Here is a 21,067-nt window from a genome sequence, read left to right as displayed (position 1 = left end):
TTACAAGACGTTCTTTTTTTCTTTGCACACTTTGAAAACTGAACCGTCTAAGGTCATTATTTTCAAGAAGAAGGGTGAGTTCGATTTTTTAGGAACTATTGCGTGGATTTGTATCATGTCACAGTAAACGTTTCTCTTGTAAAATAGCACAAAAGTCAATGAGATGAAAATTAGAAGTCAGAAATAACATGACTAACTCTAAAAAGTGGGCCATGCTCTGTGTTTAGATCTAGATCCGTAAATGCCAAATTAAAAAAAAAGTACAAAAATTATTTCGAATTATCTTAATTGAACATATGTTGTCTAAAAAAAAAATGTAATCCAAAAATCCAGTGTTTTCCATCAATACTAGAAAAAAACAGCAAAATATCCTTTTGGCTAACATTTATAATCGCTTCACATTGAGTAATTGAACATGCTGTGAGATCTTGTTGTGAAGTCATGATAATTGCTTTTACATAAACTTTTACTAGGCCGTTAATGTTTGTCTGTCTCATTACTGGAGGAGCCGCGATAGTTTATGACACCTTGCTGGAGATGGAGCAGAAAATCTGCTGCATTTTATGTTTATATTTTTAGATGACAATTGAAGAAGACACGTAAGAAAGTATACCTGCTGGATCAATTTGTTCCCTTCACATTTCACACTTTATTGTTCACGGCTTCAAACGAAGAACACCCACATGACCTTTTTTTTTTCGAGCAACGATGCAAAGGTCGCCTTTACAGTGGCAACTTTTATCCGGTCAACAAAGGTGTGTTTGTCTGGATTCCACACTTCTCCATCTGCAGAGTTTAAGAAAGTGACGAAAACCTTTCAGTGACTCCACACACGCCTCCAGACACGATGAACCTGCTGTGTGAAACGTTCAAGTCAACACCATTGGAGGAGACCCTTCGCCTCCAGTCATTCAAGTTTAAGAATTCAAACAAGGATAGAAACAATAGGTGATCTTAAGTTGTTTACTGAGACACTCTCATTTGGGTTTTACTGATTTCCTTTTTCATGCTACCATTTATCCTGACATCTACACGGCATTTCATTTCATTGTAAAGACACTGAAAACACGACAAATGACTCTTTCACGCAAGGTGGCCGCTACAGTTGGCAGCTATTCAAAAGCTATTTTTCTTCTGCATGTGGGGGTGCTGTCTCATTTAAGCTATTTCTATGGACTTTGATGTGCTCCACACAGTGCCACCTACTGGGCAGTCAATGTAAGTGCAGCAAAAGAGGAAATATCTTCAAACCCACGGTCAGCAGATAGCCAGAAAAAAACTGGGCTCTGAATTTGTTGTAATATATATATATATATATATATATATATATATATATTATATATATATATATATATATATATATATATATATATATATATATATATATATATAGATACATTGTGCTACTGACTAGACCTATAGATCTACATTTTTGTTATTTTTTTTTTTAGGACTTTTACAAAACAACTTTTCCCATTTTCTGAGATTGTAAAATTTTATTGGTGTATATAAACAAACAAACAACAACAACAAAAAAACTGCTCCTGAGACAAATTACTTTCACTTAACATTTTATAATGACGAGTTATTTTTTATGACTGCAAGCAAACGCGGTCTCAATCTTTTAATCGTCTTTAAGTCAGTCAATCAATTCAAAGCGAACCGGGCAGAATGCCAAATGTTGTACAATTAATCAAAATGCAGGAAATATACATAAAAAAAATCAAGTTTGTGCCATGAAAACAACTTACAAAAACCACAGGGAACACAATGAGCCAGAGCCGAACGAAAACAGGAATCCAGAACAAACAAAAAACAAACAAACAAACAAACAAAAAGCCACCAGTGGAGTAGAGGAATTAAAAAAAAGAAAAAACAAGATATGATGGGAGGAGCCAGCAAGGAGGAACTGAGGATGGGTTGTGTATATATACCTGTCATCTGTTCCTTCTGTCAAGGAACAGATGACTGATTAGAAACAGGACGTAGGTCTGAGGAGAGAGAGAGAGAGAGAGAGAGAGAGAGAGAGAGCAAAAAGCAGAGAGAAAAAGAGAGAGAAAATTGGCAGGGTGTGGGAGAGTACAAAAGGAACAAAGGAACTTGGACATTTATCTAATTCTAAAGAATGTCTAGACATGAGAAACATAATAAAACTGGAGTAATAGAATAAGTAGACACAAGAAATAAACATAAACTGGAATCACTAAGGAGGACTGAGCTAAAGTGAAACAGAAATAAGGCTGATCTGACCAAATGAAGGAAAACAGAAGAATAGTGAAACTAGAATCAGTAAATCAAACCCCAAGAACAACCCAAGAGTTTCCTCAAACAATGGCATTAATAATAATAATAAAAAAGACAAAAACCAACAAACAAAACAAGTGAGAATAAGTTCATCAATTGAATTAAGAGAGGAGAGGGGGGAAACTTTTTGTGTAAATTAAATTATGTAAACTTTAATTAAATTATGTAAACTTTAATTGAATTTTAATCCGTCCACATGGTTAGATTGAATAGACTACGTACTGGTAGCTTCAGCTGTTTGTCTTGTAAAATGCCTTGAACTAAAATTGAATTTGGTTGATGCTATAAAAAAAATAACATCGATTGAGCTGAACAGGGCTCATCTGTTGCAAACAGCCAAACACCAAACATAAAATAATTATGAATATGTTCCAAACAGTTTTCACAAATCTCACATTGTGGTTCAGAGAGTCTTTGTTCACTGCAACAGAAGCAAGATTAAAAGTGTAGAAGTTGTAGTATTTTGTATTTTTGAACAAGTTAGGAAATCAGTAAACTATGGTCCCGGGGGTTTTAATGCTAAATTTGATTCTCAAATTAGAAATCATATTCAACATCATTAGCCTGCATTGCATTGTACAGTCCTATGTGCCTGCAGTTCACCCCAAAGGTTGGACATCACACTTTACGACAGAAAAAGAGGAAAAAGGTGAACATGTGTCCACCCTCTACTGGGCTCACAGGATGGCGCCCTGGGCTGAGAGCCATCATGGCTCAAGTTCAAGCTCCCCTGTTGCTGAGTCTCAACATTCAGACTGACAGCAGAATGAAGATTACATTCCATCCCATTGAGGCTGTCATCAGCCTCAAATGCAGTTTGGATTTCGCGCTTTAATCCTTCCCTCAGGGAATGAGAAAAGGGAAAAAAAAAAGAAGGAGGAGAAGAAGAAGAAAACAGGATCCAGTGTGTCGAGAGTTGGAGGCGTGAAAGTTTTCCCTTCAACTTTTCCTCCCTCCCCCGGCCAATAACAGAGCCGGGCTGGGACGGACGGACTCCTCTGATTTGTCCGGCTCTGCTGTCCGGGACATGAGTGACGGTCGGAGGGCTGGTAGTCTCCCCACCCCACAACCCCAATCAGCATTTGCCCCCCCCCCCCTCCTCCTCTGACTTTGACGGGACTCTGCGTGACGCGGCTGAAACAAGGGGGCTGGGGGGGGAGGGGCAACACTTGAGCTCCCAGGCGCAGCGGTGCGGGACAGTTCAGAAGAGCAGAGAGGAGAGGAAGCAGTGCGGGGAGAGAGAGAGACGGAGCTCAGCCGTCAACCAGCTGGAGGAACCCACACTTACAAAAACCCCCTTATGGCTGCTTGAGACGTACCGATACACCCCCCCTCCCCCTTTTTTCTCTCTTTCTCTGGGACTTCTTTGGACTTCTACTTTTTGATTTTTATTTTTTTATTTTTTTTTTGTTTTGTTTGCTTTTTTTTTTTTTTTTTTTTTTTTAATTCTTCTTCTTCTCCTTTCTCGTCCTGACCAGAAGAAGTCACAGCGAGTCTTTTTTAATTGAGTTGCTCTCGGCTTGAGAAGTGAATCCACTTGCCGTGGACGGCGCGAGGCGGTCATGGATACCCATATAAGATGGAAAGATAAACGGAGAATAAGGGACGCCCAGGTCACTTTAGCGGTGATTCTGCTTTTTGTCACGTCGCGTGCGAGTTCAGGTAAGACGCGGCGGTCCGTGTGATGCGTTTGGGATCCACTTTGTGTGAAAAAAAAAAAAAAAAAAAAAAAAAAGTTCTCCCCCCCTCAGCGGGTCACTGATGAGCGCCCCTCCTCCTCCATTAGTGCCTTAACTTATCCAGCTTGCAGGGTCGGGAACTTTAGGGGGACTTTAAAAAAGTTTTTGCGATTTGGGGAAATTTATTTATTTATTTTTCTATTGGGAAGGAGCTGATGATGATTTTGTTGCTTATTGCAGTGGCGCCACGAAGGGTGGACCAAAGGGGACAATAGTCATTTGCCAGTCCCTTGTATATTCATGATGTTTTCATCTATTTATCATTATCATTATTATTTTTTAACGAACACTAATTAAATACACAAGAGTGAACTCATTCGTGCATATGTAACTTTTGGTTTTGCCACTCATTACTACAAATACAAAAGCATATTAAAACTCCCGATGTCCTGTCATGATTTCATTTTTGTGTGTCATTCCATCATTATTGTCAGTGGTCGCCATCTTGCCATCCCTTTGAAAACTTTCTGCAAGTCTCCCTGTTTTCAGTTACTTACAGTCCTAAACATTTTTTGTTTGGGGAGGGGCGGGGGGTGATGGTGGGGCACTTTTCGAATGCTTCGTATTTTCGCGAGGCTTTTTGCAAAAAAAGTTCATTGGTGCATTTCAAGAATCTTCAGTGAGGCGTTTGCTGCTCCAGCTTTTTTTTCATCTTCTTCTCCCTCAATAGATGGGAAGGATGGGAATCGTTTTCAGAAGCTGGGAGGGGCTGTAGCTCCTCTGAAGTGGCAGGGTGGAGCGGTTTGAAGGGCTCCAACGCCAGGGGACACGACTCTTAAAGTGCTGGTGGCCCCTCTTTTCTGTCAGTGATGGTTGTGCAACCGAGTTCACGAATATCTACACGTAATGTTTGCATTTTATTCAAATATGACTTAGAGCTCAAATCCTGTGGAAGGTGGCATTTAAAGGGTTTTCCTGTCTCCTGGAGGTCAAGAAGTCAGGCTTGGGTCTGGCCTTTAAATATTATTAGCAACTTAAGACGGCCTGACGTTGCTGGTGGTCTGCTGCAATGTTGCCACACGAGTCTTTGAGCTGAACAGGTGGCTTCTTCTGTATGTTGTACACAGGAAGTGTCCGAGATTGTGCTGAGCTCGTGAATTAGTAGAGTCACAATGATCGCTTAGTGTGCGTTGACAGCACAGAAAAAGATTGTTTGTCCTTTTTAGCTCATATGCATGTGAAGTAATTACCATTGTCTCTTCAGTTTCTTTTTGCGTGTCCAAACTGTATGAATGTGTAATATTTGGATCTGCCATCGGCTATTTCAGGATATTTGAATTGCGATTGCTTTTGGTGGACCCAAGGAGCTTGATGCTGATGCTGCGAGCTGGATTTAAAAAAAAAAAAAACTTATATGACTCATGTACAGGATCCTCAGGGCACCGATGTGCTTCTTGAAACCTGAAGCTGACATATGCCAGTAAAGACTCGATGATTGAGTGGTGGTAACACAGCAAGTACATGAAAAGCCTGTGTAAACTAATTATCTCCTCCGTCAACGTTTTTCAGTGTTACTATCGTGCTCTTTGTCATCGCGAAGTACAGCGATGTTGGTAATCTTAAAACACGGTGACACGCAACGTTTCACCCTCAAGTCAAACAAAGTTGAACTTTCCTGTTCTTCAGCTGCAGTCGTCTTATTTCACTCATAATTAACAGCGTCTTACCAAGCAAGGCTAAGTTTTAGCACAGTTCCTTTGAGAGGCTTGCACAGATATACAACAAAGGCATTGTACGAAGTATGGCTATTGCTATGACTGCTTGAGAATGTTGACATGTGCAATAAACATGTTGAAACACAAGATCTTTTTATTGTCATATACATTCCATGTTGATCATAATTCCATGCCTGAATGAGAAGTTACTTGCAATATCACAGCACTTTAATTAAAAACAACAAAGTGGCAATGAGTGTTGGTTAACAGTGTTTTGCCACAGCTATGAAGGCCTTTCTATTGGGAGTTAGTATGCCCCTTCTGTCCATGTAATTAACCGAGATTTTAAAGCTAAATGTTTGGTTTTATGGAAGGAATGACAGTATGAAAAGTTCTTTCTCTCCGAGTGTGGGACCTCTGCTGGACTGACGACCTCTTGCTTTTGTCTCCTTTGACCTGGAACAGAACGAAATACGTGGAAGGCAAATCGATTCACTAAATAAGAGAAATGTTTTCTTGACAAGAGCGCGCTGTCAAAAGGGCACCGAGGTTTGATTTTCAATTTGATTTTTACGTAAAATTCAAAACAGGAATTGCTGAGCTAACTATGGCCTCTCAGTGTCGATCTGACATCACTGCATAGAACTTTATCTTTTTATAATACTGTATAATATAGCTTAGCAGACATTTTCATATGGGCTGGCATTTAGCTGTATTATTCAAAATAAGAAATGGATGTTGTCAAAACCACCTTTTTACACAGGTTAAAGCTCAGTAAGATGTAACTCATCATCACTTAAAGGATCTTAGTGAATCACAATGTAAACAGGTCACCTTTATACGACAGCAACTGAACTGACTTTAATTAGGAAAGTTCAGTTTTCACAGTCCTTCGTTTTTGATACTGGCCAAACATTTACTCATTGTAGCCCAGCAGCCTAAACTACTTTTCTACCACATTTAGATGTCAATAAACATATGCATGTTCACTTCTTTTCACCTTTTTCATGCTACAGTTACATGTTGTGTGGACAGAAGGTCTCAGTAAAGTGGTATTTGTTGCAGTCCTACTGGTCTGTATCATTAGCTAGTTTCTGCTGGTGTTCTGACAACAAAAGAAGCTATTTAACCAAGCTACAGAGAGATTTGCTAGCAATGTGTAGCCTGTTTACATACAGTGTGTTAACATAACGCATGCCAAGTTTTTCATACTCCTGTTGGAAGCAAAATACCCAGATTATCATCCCACTGGAAGTTAATCAGGCCAGTGGAAGTTCATGGCTCATTTGGAACGCCATTTTGTTTTACTGTTAGTATGGAAACTTTAAGTCGTAAGTGAAAAGTATAAATAACACCAGGCCTGTAGGTCGCTAAGACAATGAAGGAGAGGAAAGGTCAGAGTTCAAAGGTGATTGCTAGATATTTCATGTTTGTCAAGTTTAGTATTTTATCGCCAAAGGAAGGGGAATTCTTTCTCCATAAGGTATTTTTTTGTTTTTTTATTCCTTGTTTTAATAGATTCCCTTTTGGCTGTGCTGGAGGAAGTTAGACTACGATGAAAAGCGAGGTTGCATTTAATGACAAGAAGCTGCACAGTGGGATGCTGAGGAACTTTGAAGTCTCTTTTCCAACCTTATCATTTACCTTAGATTCAGAATTCAATGATGAGCGTGTCTTGCTACAACCACATCCAGGTTGCAGCAATGTTTTCTTTGGATATTATAATTCACTTACTTCCATCTACCAAGTGTTTTATTTACAAGAAAAAAACTCCTGGAAATAGTTGATTTCTTATTTTTCTTTAAATTTGGATTCAATTGATTAACCCAAATGTCACTTTTCACGTTCTTTTTCCACAGCTGGAAATTCACACAGGAACAGAACCCAGTCATTAGAAATACTGAAAAAACATTCTTTGAATACCTCACGCAAATGAAAACAAAGCCATATGTTAGCCAAACCCATAGGTGATATGTGGCAGCAGTCGAGGGGTAGTTGTGTTTGGGCAACGTCAACAATATATTTTCAGGAAATAAGAATTATGCATTATATGTGTTTAATCCTAAGGCAAGTTTAAAAAGGATGAACAGAAGAGCTTGCCGTTTCTCTGAGCGCCTCCCCATCTGGATTCGATAAGTTCCATTGTGCTGTCTGCTAAGCCCTCCAAAAAGCCAAAGAAATGTCTTCCAGATGTTTTCCTCCCATTCTTGGTGGAACAGAGAAACCATGAAAAAAAAAAAAAATCTTAGTTGCATTTTCTTTCAAGAGAAAATACGCCATTATGTGTTGGTTTTAGAGAAAATTTCTACTCAAGTAACAGTGACACAGTTATAGTTGGCTTTAGGAATATAATAACAGCATATGCCTTTTATTTACCCAGTTTTGTACTCGTTGCAACCAGCGTCATTAAAAGGTTCTTTTTGTTTATGTGGGCTGACCTTATGGCAGGGTTAAAGGTCTACTGCAGCTGGTTTTCACCTAGAGTTGCCCTGCGTCTGGACAGCTCTTCTCCAAAAGGATATTTTATGTATTGACCATTTCTGCCCTTTGGCTTTGGCTTTTTGATGAAGCCAGTAACTAGTGAAGTTCAGAGAAGTGACCCAACGCCGGCAAGACGAGCTCATAGGGTTTCTTGGTGTTTTATGTGCAATGATAGCAGGTGGTTTTCCTGGACCGTGTTGCCAAAGAAGGCTCATCTCGATTTATGAAATGATGCTGATTAATGTCTCTTAACTTATGAGAGTCCAACTTATTGAATGCTGGAGGAAGGACCAGGTTCAGAGGGTCGTCTTTCATCCAGTTTAACCACCTTCTCTTATCCAACTCAGACTCATTTGGTGGAATTTGGGTCTGCTGGTTCTTACACAGTGTATTTTAGCTCTCCTGAGGTCATGTCCGACAATATCAGATAAGCGTCTGTGAGAGAAAGTGGCTTCTTGTGTGTGCCTATTGCCTTGGTGCTGAGGAAGGAATCTGGAGCTGCTTGGAGAGGCAGTGACCCTGTAAGTGCATGTGCCACTCCAAGTCTGTAAATGCAGGCTTTGTGGATAAGAGACGCTGTAAATCAGCTTTAATGCATGATAATAACATGGAAGTTAGAGCAAAATATGCACGACAAATTTTTGACCCAGTGACAGAGTTAAGGAGACTCTGTGTTCGACACAATCAGCGTATTATTTGCCATGCCCTGTTGCTAATTATCTTCAAGACTCATTTAGACTAGGCATTAATCTGTTGTTTTAAAGTTGTCACAGTGCAGAACGCTTGGTTTCCAACAATTTTTCTGATTAGTTTTTCTCCTTATGTGCATCCCTTCTCCAAATGAAGTGCCGGCCGTGCCACTTTGTGACGGAACCCCAAACGGTTGCGCTTGGGATTTATCAGCATGCCTTGTTGCTGTACGTTGTGCATGCAGAGTGAAACTCCGCATCTGGTCCAGACTTACAAGCTCTGCATTCACTTTAGCTGTAAAACAGTGCTTTTCTCTGTAATGGGTATTATAATCATTGAGCATGGAAAGCAATGTATGACTCATCCTTTCCATCCCCATTCCCCCTACTCCAGCCAGAGCCTAGCCGCAACTTTGGTTGCAGAAAACTGAGTGTAAGCACTTTTTTCCAAGTGGGAAGAAACAATGGTTTCTGGTCAGTCATGAAACTTTACTGTAGTCATATGTACTCTATTTTAAATTTATTAGGTGATGAAATCAGTTGAAGTTGTAATGAGAGGACATATATAGTAGGACATGGTTTGCCTCATCAGCGGGATTTTGTTTTTGTCCAGGAAGCTTAATTCATTTGGTCTTGTTGCAACAAGGGACTCAACTAGAGTTTTACCGCACACCGGTTATGTGTTTAAGAAGGATTTAAGAGATCTTTCTGACGGAAAAAAACATTGAATATGGACAGGCGTCAATATTTTGTTTAGTTTAGAATGAAAACAAAAAATCTCTGAGCACATCCCACAACCTTCAGCACTTACATCCTACAAGATGTGACTTAATTGCTTTAGTGTAATTAGTTACATAGCTGAAGGCTATTTAACTAGATTGCTAAAGTCCAAAAGCATAGTCAAAGCAGGAAATTAAGGGATAAAACACATGCAAACTTCATGGAAACAGTGAGGAATGGAAGACCATGAAGGCATAGGAGTTTCATACTACATATCATGTGAACATGGGCTGCAGTAGTGTATGATATACTTTTCTATACTCAGTTATATAAAATCACAAATAATGACACAGAATAGTTTTCCTTAGATGTAAGGTTGCTATGGACAGTGTGCTTAGTGAGGTCCTCAATAATCAAGCCCTGGTCACAGCCAGAGTTTAAGCCATGGGACGACAATTAAGCTGTTTAGAGATAGTCTCTAGAAAGTTTGGGGAACATTAGCTCAACTTTTGACAACTGAGCTAATTAGACCTGGCCCGGCCTTTCTTGGGAGATTTGGCTAGGTTCCCATCTCTTGTTCACTCTGTGGGTCTTTCCACTGCAGCTGAGGAAGGTCCTCAGGGCTGTTGACTGGCCACTCACCTTTTGTACTCCTTACCTGGGGCCAACCATATTCTGCCCAGGTTCTCATCAAGATATAGAAAGCCTCTCTTGTCAGTTCTGACACACCTGGGCATGTCCCCTTAACCACTTCAACCCAAGTGTGCTGTCCGGGAGAGCTGCTTTGAGGGCTTAGTTAGTGCTTGATGCCAGGCAGTGTCTGTGGGTTGGGTATGAGAACACTGTGGGTGTTTTCCGTGCAATAAAGAGGAGTTTTCAGTGTGGTCCCATTGCTACCCAGCTGCTATCCCTCTCACTAGTGGTTTCTGTGGTGGAGTGGGCTCTCATGCTGCCTTGTTTCCCATCATCAGTTGATGGATATCCCTTGTTCACAGTTGACGGAGGTCTTCGGCAGGGTTGGTGGGACACCTTTTATACTTGTGACCAAGGAATTTTCTGTTGGGGTGGGCCCTTATGCTGGGATAACCCTTACAAAGTAGTTTTATTTATTGTTGGCTTTAATTCAAGAGGGCTGTCCTAGAGGTTTGCTGTGGGACTTCACATGCAGGTTGCCCAAAGGCACTGTAATTGCCGCCTGTATTAAACAAACCACCTAAAAGGATAATGAGTTAACGGTATGAATTTGGGCAACTGAATTCATGCAATTACTTCTCAATAGCACTCTGGTCAATAGTAATGATGTGATTCTTAAGTATCACATTGAGAAGTGATTGTCGCACAGTGCGCCATACACTGTTACACTGATGTGCTGATTTCTATTATTACAGCACAAGCACCTATTCAACTTGTTAGGATGTCATGGATATATCCTCTATATGCTCTACATCCTTTTATACTCTTCTATCACTGAAGAGTTTGTGAAAACCTAAGATTTGCTCAGCATTGTTACTGATCAACCTATGTGGGGAATTTTATTTCAACATCTGATTGAATTCTCTTTTTTATGAGCCTAGTGAAACAACACAAATGGCCACCCACACACTTGCACCAAAGCAATTCTTATGTCATTTACAGTTTTGTTCAGTGGCGAAGAATATTATTGAGAGGTCAATCTAGTGCAGTAACTCCATTTACTAAATAATACACGTTACATAGATTATTTGCACACAGACTGATGTTTTCAAGCCTTTAATTCTGTTACTTGGGATGATTTTCCTCTTGCAGCTAGAGAAAACAACCATTAATATTACACTATTATATCACACCAAAGGCGAGAGTCAGCTATAATGTCTGCTTTTGAAAATAAATTTTGACAAATGATCCTTATGAGAATGCAAACTCAAATTTATTGGATATGTCTTTGCATAAGTATTCAAAGTGCTGTGTTTGCACCTTGATTTGCTTGGTTCATATCACTTGAACTCCAGGCTAAGAGCATCCTGTGTCATTTATTTCAACTTTCTTTACAGTTGTTGTTGTTTTGTGTGAACTACAGCTGACTTGTGCTGCCGAGACGTAAAGCACTCGAACTGCTGAGGTCTGGAGAGGAAGGCTTTGAATAAGCAATGGAAATGTGAAAGTAGTATTGAAATAACTTCCACTTTTTCTTTATTGGTGGATTTTCCCCTGAAAGTATTTGAGTGGTGTTGGAACAGTAAGTAGGTATCTGGTTTTGTCTGATTTATTGTACGATTCAGGCATAGTAGCAGGATCTTATTTGCACATTGACTTCTGTTCCCCCACAGGGTTGATGTTGCTCAAGTGAGTCACCCGTTAAAATGTCAGTAGCAGATAAATTTATCCTCGACTTGGCTGTCACTCCAACTATGGCGTGTTATTTGGCAAATCATGACATCGCAAGTTATTTCGCTCCGTTTTGAATTCAAGCGTGAGAAGCGACTCGGAAGAAGAATTACTAGCAGGCAGTAAATTTCCCTTTTTGTATTTTGTTTATGTTTCTCAGGTTTCAGAAATTATTGACAATAATGTAGTTTAATCTTGAAAAGTATAACTTCGATGTCCAATTTGAAGCCTGTAGTCAGCAATATAATGTTGATCAAATAAAGTTATTGTAATTGATGCAGTTGATTACCAAGTTCTATGACGCATTAAAAAAAAATTAATAGTGTCACTAATAGTTGAAAGGAAATTACTCCTGTACTAATAAACATAAAATTTAATAAACACTGACTTTGCTCCTGTCGCTCCTGAATATGAGCTTAGCATAAAAATGCTTGCCTCTTAATAAACAGAAACAACGTGAAATATTTGCATTTCTTTACCACAATGTTGTCATATAAATTTAAGAATGTATTTGCAAGTCGAAAAAAAAAGGGCAAAATTGTGGTAAATCAGTTTTTGGATTTGTCTTTCACGTGCTAAAGTTGAAATGGAGTTAGATTTACAGTATTTCATTGGCTTATGATCAATAACTTCTAGCAGTGATCTGTTTTCCACCAACTTACGACAGAAACAAATTGATTCATATATACACTACCGTTCAAAAGTTTGGGGTCACATTGAAATGTCACTAAAAGCACTGTACTTTTCAATAAAAATAACTCTAAACCAGTCCTAACTTTAAAGAAATACATTCTATACATTGCTAATGTGGTAAATAACTATTCTAGCTAAAAATATCTGGTTTTTGGTGCAATATCTACATAGGTGTATAGAGGCCCATTTCCAGCAACTATCACTCCAGTGTTGTAATGGTACAATGTGATTGCTCATTGGCTCAGAAGGCTAATTGATGTTTAGAAAACCCTTGTGCAACCATGTGCACACATCTGAAAACAGTTTAGCTCCTCACAGAAGCTACAGTACTGAATGGGGTGACCCCAAACTTTTGAACGGTAGTATATATATATATATATATATATATATATATATATATATATATATATATATATATATATATATATATATATATATATATATATATATATATATATATATATTGGATAAAATTATTTGTTTGTAGTAAAATTTGGGGGAATTACCGGTAATTCACCATGAACTCCACAAAATAGTGCATTTTTGTACTCATTTATGAAGCATAATTCTATTTTCTGATGAGAAATGATGAGAATGAGTGTAGGAGTCCTTGAGAGCACTAATGATGATGAAACTCTTAATATGTGGGAACACATTCTCTATTTAGATTGATTCTCATCATCCTATCGTAATCAGGAAAAACAAATCGCTGGCTTTGCTTGTGCAAGTGATAATCGAAAAGTAGAAACGTCTCAGTGGAATGCAGGATTTGTTATAAGTAGATTTCTTCTTATTGTTTCTTTTCAGCGCATCTCTTCTGGAATAATAATCACGAGCTGCAGGCTCTCTTTCGCCGTAAATTTCGAAGGTGTCAGCCAGTAAAGCCTTAACTGCAGCTGGAGACGGAAAGCGTCGCAAGATGCAGATAAAACTGGCAGACATTTAAACGCATTTGAGGGTGGTTATTGGAAAAAGACAAAAGTTAATGAAACTGAGAGAAGAGACGGCGGAAATAGGTTTGGAGGAACACAGATACCGTGGCAGAGATAACGGTAATCACACATGTGGCTGAAAATTACTATGCCTGTACTTCTTTTTTTTCTTTTTTTGCTGTAAAATTAGCATTCTGAGGTGCACTATGGAATCTTGAGTCAGTTTTTCCATCTCAGTCTGTGGAGGGAGGCAGACAGTGATTTATCTGCGCTGCTGTGCGCTGCAGCACGGAGACAGTGAAGTAAACCATCTGGTATTCCCACTGTTAAAGAAATAAAAAGGCCATTAAGTGCACCGAGCCTCAGAGTACACAGCACACAACTCTGGGTAGAAAATTGTTTCGTCACATCTGTGTGCATAAAATGGATCAAATACTGTATGCAGGAGTTGTGCTTTTTGTGTGTGAGTTTCCTGAGTAGATGGTGATTGTTTTAGTGTCATATCATCAGACTGTATAGTCCATAATCAGAGAAGTTGTTGAATTAAATACTTCCACTGTGTTTTTTTTTCCGGTGTGCAGCTCTAAGTGTGAGAAAGACTCAGCATTTTCATTCAGTGGTTTGTATTGAAGAATTTCTGAAAATATTTGTCAAATTGACCTAAATTACCCGTAAGTGTTCCATATTGATGTCTGCATGTATAAAAGCTAAAAATAAGTTTCCTCAAAACCAGAATTTTGTTGCATTTAGCTGAGCGTATGTGCAAAACTCAGAATTTGTTGGCCATTTGTTTGGATTTATCTAGCAATAGATGTTATCAACAGAATCGTAAGGCTGCATTTTAAGAAAAAATATAATTGCGTCTAACGTCACCTGGCCTTATGAATGAAATACAAGGTTTTGATAATCCCTCCTTCAGGACGGAATGCAGTTGCTTTGTGTTCTCCATGAGAGTTTGAATTTTCAGTCTGTAGCAGCCTTAGAGAAGAGAAAACATCATTAGCGTTTTCATAAGTTTATCGCCAGCATGAGAGGAATGCAAAGGATGGGATCGACTGAGTGATTCCTCATGACTGTACAGAACTCAGTGTGAAAGTCTCACTCTGTGCCGTCAGAAGGAATCATTTGCGTAAAATCTGTGTTGCGTTTGCAGATCTTTGCGAATCAGCCTTGTCCAAATTTGTTTAGTTGCATAAGTCATGTTCTGATTCTACTATTTTGACTAATTGTGCTACATAGTTTGTGTTTTTCCTCCTCCTCTTTCTCACACTGGTAATTTTTCTGGTGCTTTTCTCAGACAGACTGATAGCTGGCCTTCGTTTTCGATTCAAACATATAGCTTTGAAAAGTCTCCTACTAGCACACACAGCCAAGTCTTGGAGCAATTTGGAGGTGTGTGCGCGTGGCCCTTTCCGTTTGCTGAAAGCAATGTCAGAGCACAACACGCTGTCCTTTAGCATGGAGAGAATGGTTTGTTCGCTGCAGCAGCTCCACAGTGATACCTCTCCATTCAAGCTGACTGTGGTTGAAGCCAAACCGGTGGCAATGGCACAGTTCAGGAGTAAGTACTATAACTTAATTATCGAGCTGCCAGTCTGGTGTGTGATCATAATGAGGCTGTACCCTTAAAATCAAGCCTGTGTTTTTAGTTAGGCTTCAGATTATACAGAAAGGACACAGTGTCACTGGTGCAACCGTCCTCCCCGATGCCTCAACCAGAACACCATGGTGCCACCAGGATAATAAATCTTCCTGTGGTGGTTTCACGCCTGCACAAAAGAGTTGGGAAATTTTCAGAAGCTATCACGCTTAATGGGCACTATTAATAGACGGTAAGTCCCAGAAGCTTCGCTCAGGCAGCTTTTTAACGCTGTTTTTCTGGTGTAAAAGAAGTGCAAGTGGAGAAGGAGTTATGTTTTGTTTTGTTTTTTTGTTTGTTTGTTTATAGCGTGTTTTATTGGGCGTAATTTGATTGGCTCGAAAAGTTATGCAAGGCGAGACAAGCAGATAGGATTAAATTTGTTGTACTGTGGCTAATTTAGTGTCAGCCAGTTGAGAGAGAATGATCTGAAATAAAGTTGTTTGATTGTTCTGCTTAGACATGCTGTCGAATAACAATTCTAATTTATTAGTTTTAATTGCATAGCCAGTGAAGAACATTGGTTGGGGCTTTGGGATTTCATAAGAGCCCTCAAATTAGCACATTAGCACTTCCTTGTAATTTTGATCTGGTCTATTGAACATATGCTGAAATGGTCTGAATATAATTTTAAGTGTTTTGATGTTAAAATGTCACTTGTTTGGGATTCTGCTCTGTACTGGATTTAATTTACTCATGTGCGCTACCAAGCATAATCATAATTCCTGCTGTATGACTCGCCTGTCTGGTCACATAGTGGGAACTAAAAGGTCGCAGGTGTGTCTGATGTCATTTTTTCCGTTTTTAGATTTTTCGACCCAACACCTCAGGGCTCTGGAGTTTTTCTCTACCTTATATATATAAAAAAAAAATATATGCTTCCTCTTTTGAAGGTCACATATAACTGCTTTAAACAATTAAAGTAAAGACCGTAATTGTAACCTGCTGTACTCACAGCAAGGTTCCAACTTTACGACAGTTGGCTTCGGGTTTTATTACAAAATCAGGTGAAATAATGAAAGAAAAAAAACAACAAAAAAAAAGAAGTATTTTACCCTCCCTGTCGGTGATGCACTCTAGGAGGGGGAAGTCTCTCTTCGGGCATTCTTGCTTTCGGCTGTGCTGGCTTCCAGGAGAGGCAGGGTCCTCTTTATGGCTACTAATTACTCCGTGTCCTCAGCCCTAGGTCAAGCATGTGCCTGAGAGTCAGGGCTCACCTCGAGAAGGGCCAACGAAGGAGGAGGATGAGGGTCAGAAAATAAAAAAAATGTTAATCCCTCCCACCCCCTCGAAGAAAAAGGTCATCACGCACCGGTTCTGCACAGTTCCTGCTGTCAAATAAAATGTTGCCGTCTGGAGTCACTGAGAGTTGTTACAGAGACTGTGTGTGCGTGTGTGTGTGGAGGTGTGTGCGTGTGTGGGGGTGTGTGTGTGGGTTTGTGAAAATTGAGGGGAGATGAGTACTTAAGGAGAATGGGATCCACCACAGTCTTGGCTCTGAGCCATAAACAGGGTTAGGAACCTGTTTTTTAGCTGCTGTTCACTTACAGGCTGAATGAAAGAGGTACACTGAGGTCAGATTGGGAGAGGAAGATATTCATTATTCCAAATAATAAACTACTCTTTTGTCAGCAGGTAGGTTTTATGTGAGTTTTGCAGTATTATTTGTCTTTTTTGATTCATGGATTGATTTAACGTTGACTTTCGGTGGCGTCATTCTCTTGAAGCAGCTGTGCTCAGACATTTTCTGGTTTGCAAAGATCCAAAGGATCGATTACTTCTTGACAAAGGCTCTGATCTGTTGATAACAAACAATCATTGGGAACAAGTTTCTGGTTTGCATATATGCATGATCTACTCATTCAGATTTTAGCAAATTATTAAATTATAAAAAACCCCAAAACAAAACAAAAACACTGCAAAACAGAGAAAAATATGTTGCATCTCTTTTAATAAAATCATCATTTTGAATCCAACAGAAGATGAAGAATGCTTTGAATTATGCTTAAGCTTTCTTAAATCCTCAAAAATTGCCTCAACCTGCATTGAGTTGACTGATGCACTTTCAAACCTAAACTAGAGGGAGGTTTTAGCTTTAGTGCATTCACAGAATAGTATTACTCCCTCCAAAACGTCCCAGAATTTTCATTGTTTGACCTGTGATTGATTGATCACAGCGAATCAATGACAATTTGGTAATTTGTGACCCACAGTTCACCGTTTTTTTTTCATTGTATTTTTGTGTGAAAGTAGCGTCACATATGTGGCAGACTGGCAAAGAGCGAATGTACACAAGGCATCGTCGTATAAACACTCTGTGTACTTGAGGTGAACCTGCGTCTTGGATATGAGGGTCTGTGGTTGGGGTGAAAAAGTATTTTTAGCATCCACTTCCAGAGGTGTTGGTTCCCCAAGGGACCTGGTGCATTAAGTTGGTAAACATCTCAGTTTAACAAGGTGGGATTGAGCGCCATACCTGCGGTTTGGAACGCGGTCAGGAATGCTTCCGCTGCCAGGTCGACCGCCTGGTGACCGAAATCTACGGATGAAGGAGTCTCTGAGAAAGTGTAAATCGGGGAAGGGAGTTGAGGTGATAATGTTTGCTTTTTCACATTTCTGAAAATGGTTTTAGATAGATATTTTTTCTCTCTCTTCGAACCATTTCTTGGTGGAGAAAAAAAGTAGACATCTTCTGACTCTCGCCGCAGTTTTTGGGAAGTTTTATTTCCACTTGGCCTGCGGACAAGAGCAGTGCTGTCTTTTCTTAGCCTTTCATTGTAAACTAACTAAAGTTGCACAATTAAGGGTTTTGCTGACGAGTAAAACACATTTACCAATCCCTAGAAAGACTGTTAAAAATGTACTTTTAAAATGGCACTGCAATGAGAAAAGTGATGGCTGGTGCTTTTTTCAGTTTCAAATGCCATAAAGCAGAAATATTTTCAAAGGCCCAAATGGAAAAGCATAGGAGAAACATGACCTGCAGAGAGCAGCAACAGGTTGGGGAGGGGGAGTGATGCAAAACTCGACCCTCCAAATGGCCTCTGAAAACTCCTGCTGTTCAGGCTCTCTCTCTTGTATTTCATTCAAATAAATTTATCATTTTCGAGACGTGGGCTGTGCTTGATTCTCACCACAAACATCTTGCGTTTTTTCTTCTCAACTTCTCAATAATTAACCTGAGGTCATAAATAGAGATGGAAGGATCAGAATTTTGTTAATGATTTCTGATCTGCTTCTTTTTTTTGTTTTTTATTTTGGAAAACTGATTTATGTGGTCAGCTTTCTTTCTGTCTTCAAAGTGGACTATTGAAGACTTCATAACAGGATTCAAAAATATCTTCGTAGCCTGCCTGCCCTCTGGAGCAAAGGGAATCTCAAGCTGCCACCATGACAAGTAATTACATTTCAAAATGTCTGCAGCATGTCATAAATGAACATTTATCACTGTTGATGGTGTATGCCCTTGATAATCCTTACCTTTACTCTGTGGAGCTCCAAAACTGCCAATTTTGAACAAGTAAATAAAACTACTTTACTGTGACATACTCAGATTTTAAGTCTTGCTCTCATTTGCTGCCTTGCAGCCTGAATGCACCACAGACATATGTCATCACTGAAGAGCATTGTCAGCACAACGCGGTTTCGCACATGTACGGAGTATTCACTGATCGGAAGAAGATTGGATTTTTGAGTTTTCAACCCAAAACAGTCAGACTCAGTTGTCAGCTAACAGTAAATTTAGCCATGTTATAAAGCTCCTTTTACTGCTGTTTTGCTTGAACTGTGACTGCAGTCCAAATAAACTGTATTCAGTTACCAAGTGAGGTATCAGTATTGGCGTTCTGTTATAACCTACAGGTGGCTGTGGATAATCTTGGCTGCCGCTGGTTCATGCTTGATCGGTTTTGTTCAAATGCAGACGACTGTCACATTAGAAGAGCATTTTCCAGATATATGACGGTGTAGTTTATTTACATGGAAGGTCATGACACTCTTGTAAATTAGAGATGAAGAGAAGGCTTTCAACCTCTCGGTGGAGAGGCCTGAAAATGCAGCCAAATGCAAGTCTGCATCCAAATAAGGAGATGGGGACAGTGTTGGTAACAGAGACGACGTGTGAGTATTGAATGGAAATGGAGCCTTTGACCGAATGGTTATGACTACGGAGAGGAATTCTGTATTTTGTCTTTAATCTGACCGCCATTAAGCTCCATAATTTAGAGCCACCGTGGTCACTGTGTTTAGCATAAGCCAGCTCTGTCCAGGCCTTGTAGGGACCTCTGTATCACTACAAGTCATTGGTTGATCTGTTTGAAGTGGGATACAGTTCTGCTGGCTGTTGGCCGGTTACAGAGGAATCCTGTTGGGTCGAAGCAGACTGCTCTGACGTTTATGGAGAGAAGACACTGAATCTGATCGAAAAGGTTTTAGTTCCTGTTTTAGAGCTGCAGGCATTTGGTTCCTATAAAACGTGTGTAGCCAAGCTGAAATAAAAATCAAACTTAAATCACAGTCCAGCGCTCACAACTGTATTGTCATAATATTATAATAAAGTTATTCTGTTGGCTGTGAACCAACTGGAATGTCATACATTTAGCTCACAAAATAAATGCAAGAAATTATGATTCTGCGTCAGATGTTAATAAAATATTTGGCCAGTTAGATGGAGTTTCAGTCTCTCTTTAAGGCCACACATGATGGAGATATTAGTGGCCTTAGATAATAAAGTTTGAGGAAAGTTTTAGGGTTATCATGATAATGGGTAAAAGAAGAATGATGTATCACCTTTGCAATATTCAACAATATCACAGTTACATGGTTAACTAATATTATTATGCCCTAGAAGATCAGGTTCCCTAGAGTCATATACATCTTTATCCATCTGTTTTAGCAACTAAGTAATCCCAATGTTTTTATTTTCACTTATATTTCATGCTTATCTTGTTCCAAGGTGGCCAAAAAATGTGTTAAAGTGATTTTGTTTCATAAATGATCCATAACCGCAGACTGTTTTTGAGATAGTAATTTAGTGCAGCGCTGACAGGAAGCCCTAACGCAGGCGCTAACTTCAGCATCATTAACGGCTAACATATCGCAGTGTTCTCAGTGTTTAATCCTTCTTGGTTATCCATTAGTACAACAAAGCAACTCTAGAGCCACTTCCTTTCTCACTTCAAAATAAGAGTCTCCAATGTAGATAGATCAGGGTCTAATTTGACTCTACACAAATTTTGTTCTCATTATTGTTTTTTTTTTTTTGTTTTGTTTTTTTTAACCACCGCTTATTCCATGAGAACATTTATAAATATCAATAAATTGAGAATATGGCTAATACAGCTACTGTGTTCAGTCTGGTGATAGAAATCACAAGTCTTTACATGAGAGGTGAGCCAATGAAGGCTATTTCAAATGGGTATGTCTTTCAGGAACAGTATTTGATTGCCCTGACATTAGATACATTTTTTTTAAATCTTTTTTTTTTCCATGATCACTTTTATCGTTATCACAATCAGGCCACAGAATATTGTGAAAAAAATTTAACTCCACATTGCCCACCCCTGTTTATTTTTGCAGGATTTTGTGTGATGACTACCTATTATTGACTATGTTAGCCTTATAGTTGTGTGTGTCCGCATCTTTCTTGAAATGTAGCATCTTTATGCAGGTGATGGAGATGTTTTTTTCTGCATTTGTCCCTGCTGGATTGTGGAACCTCAAATGCTCAGAACTTCGCAGAAATGCTACATGATGCGTCTGGATCCGAGTAACGTGAATAAGCCTCTAAACAGAAACAGTGGCCATGTGGACAAACCGAATAATGATGGATGGATGAGGGGATGTTTCCCAT

The 21,067-nt window shown here is 39.3% G+C and overlaps 1 protein-coding gene across 2 annotated transcripts in view; it reads left to right on the top strand.

Moving 5' to 3' along the window:
* Positions 1-3,378: 3,378 nt before the first annotated feature.
* col5a1 (procollagen, type V, alpha 1) overlaps positions 3,379-21,067 on the top strand; it is an 89,367-nt gene continuing 71,678 nt past the window's right edge. Inside the window, exon 1 of one of the 2 annotated variants that reach the window (XM_055052720.1) lies at positions 3,379-3,966. In XM_055052720.1, coding sequence (XP_054908695.1) covers positions 3,867-3,966 — 100 coding nt within the window. In that variant the 5' untranslated portion in view covers positions 3,379-3,866. The remainder of the gene's footprint in view (positions 3,967-21,067) is intronic. The other variant, XM_055052719.1, reaches the window with a different exon arrangement.

Source organism: Poeciliopsis prolifica, unplaced genomic scaffold (assembly GCF_027474105.1).
Source record: "Poeciliopsis prolifica strain line A6 unplaced genomic scaffold, Auburn_PproV2 SCAFFOLD035, whole genome shotgun sequence".
In the NCBI taxonomy this organism is placed as follows: Eukaryota; Metazoa; Chordata; class Actinopteri; order Cyprinodontiformes; family Poeciliidae; genus Poeciliopsis; species Poeciliopsis prolifica.
The sequence above is the reverse complement of the archived record's forward strand: the minus strand, read 5'-3'. Positions and strand labels throughout refer to the sequence as shown.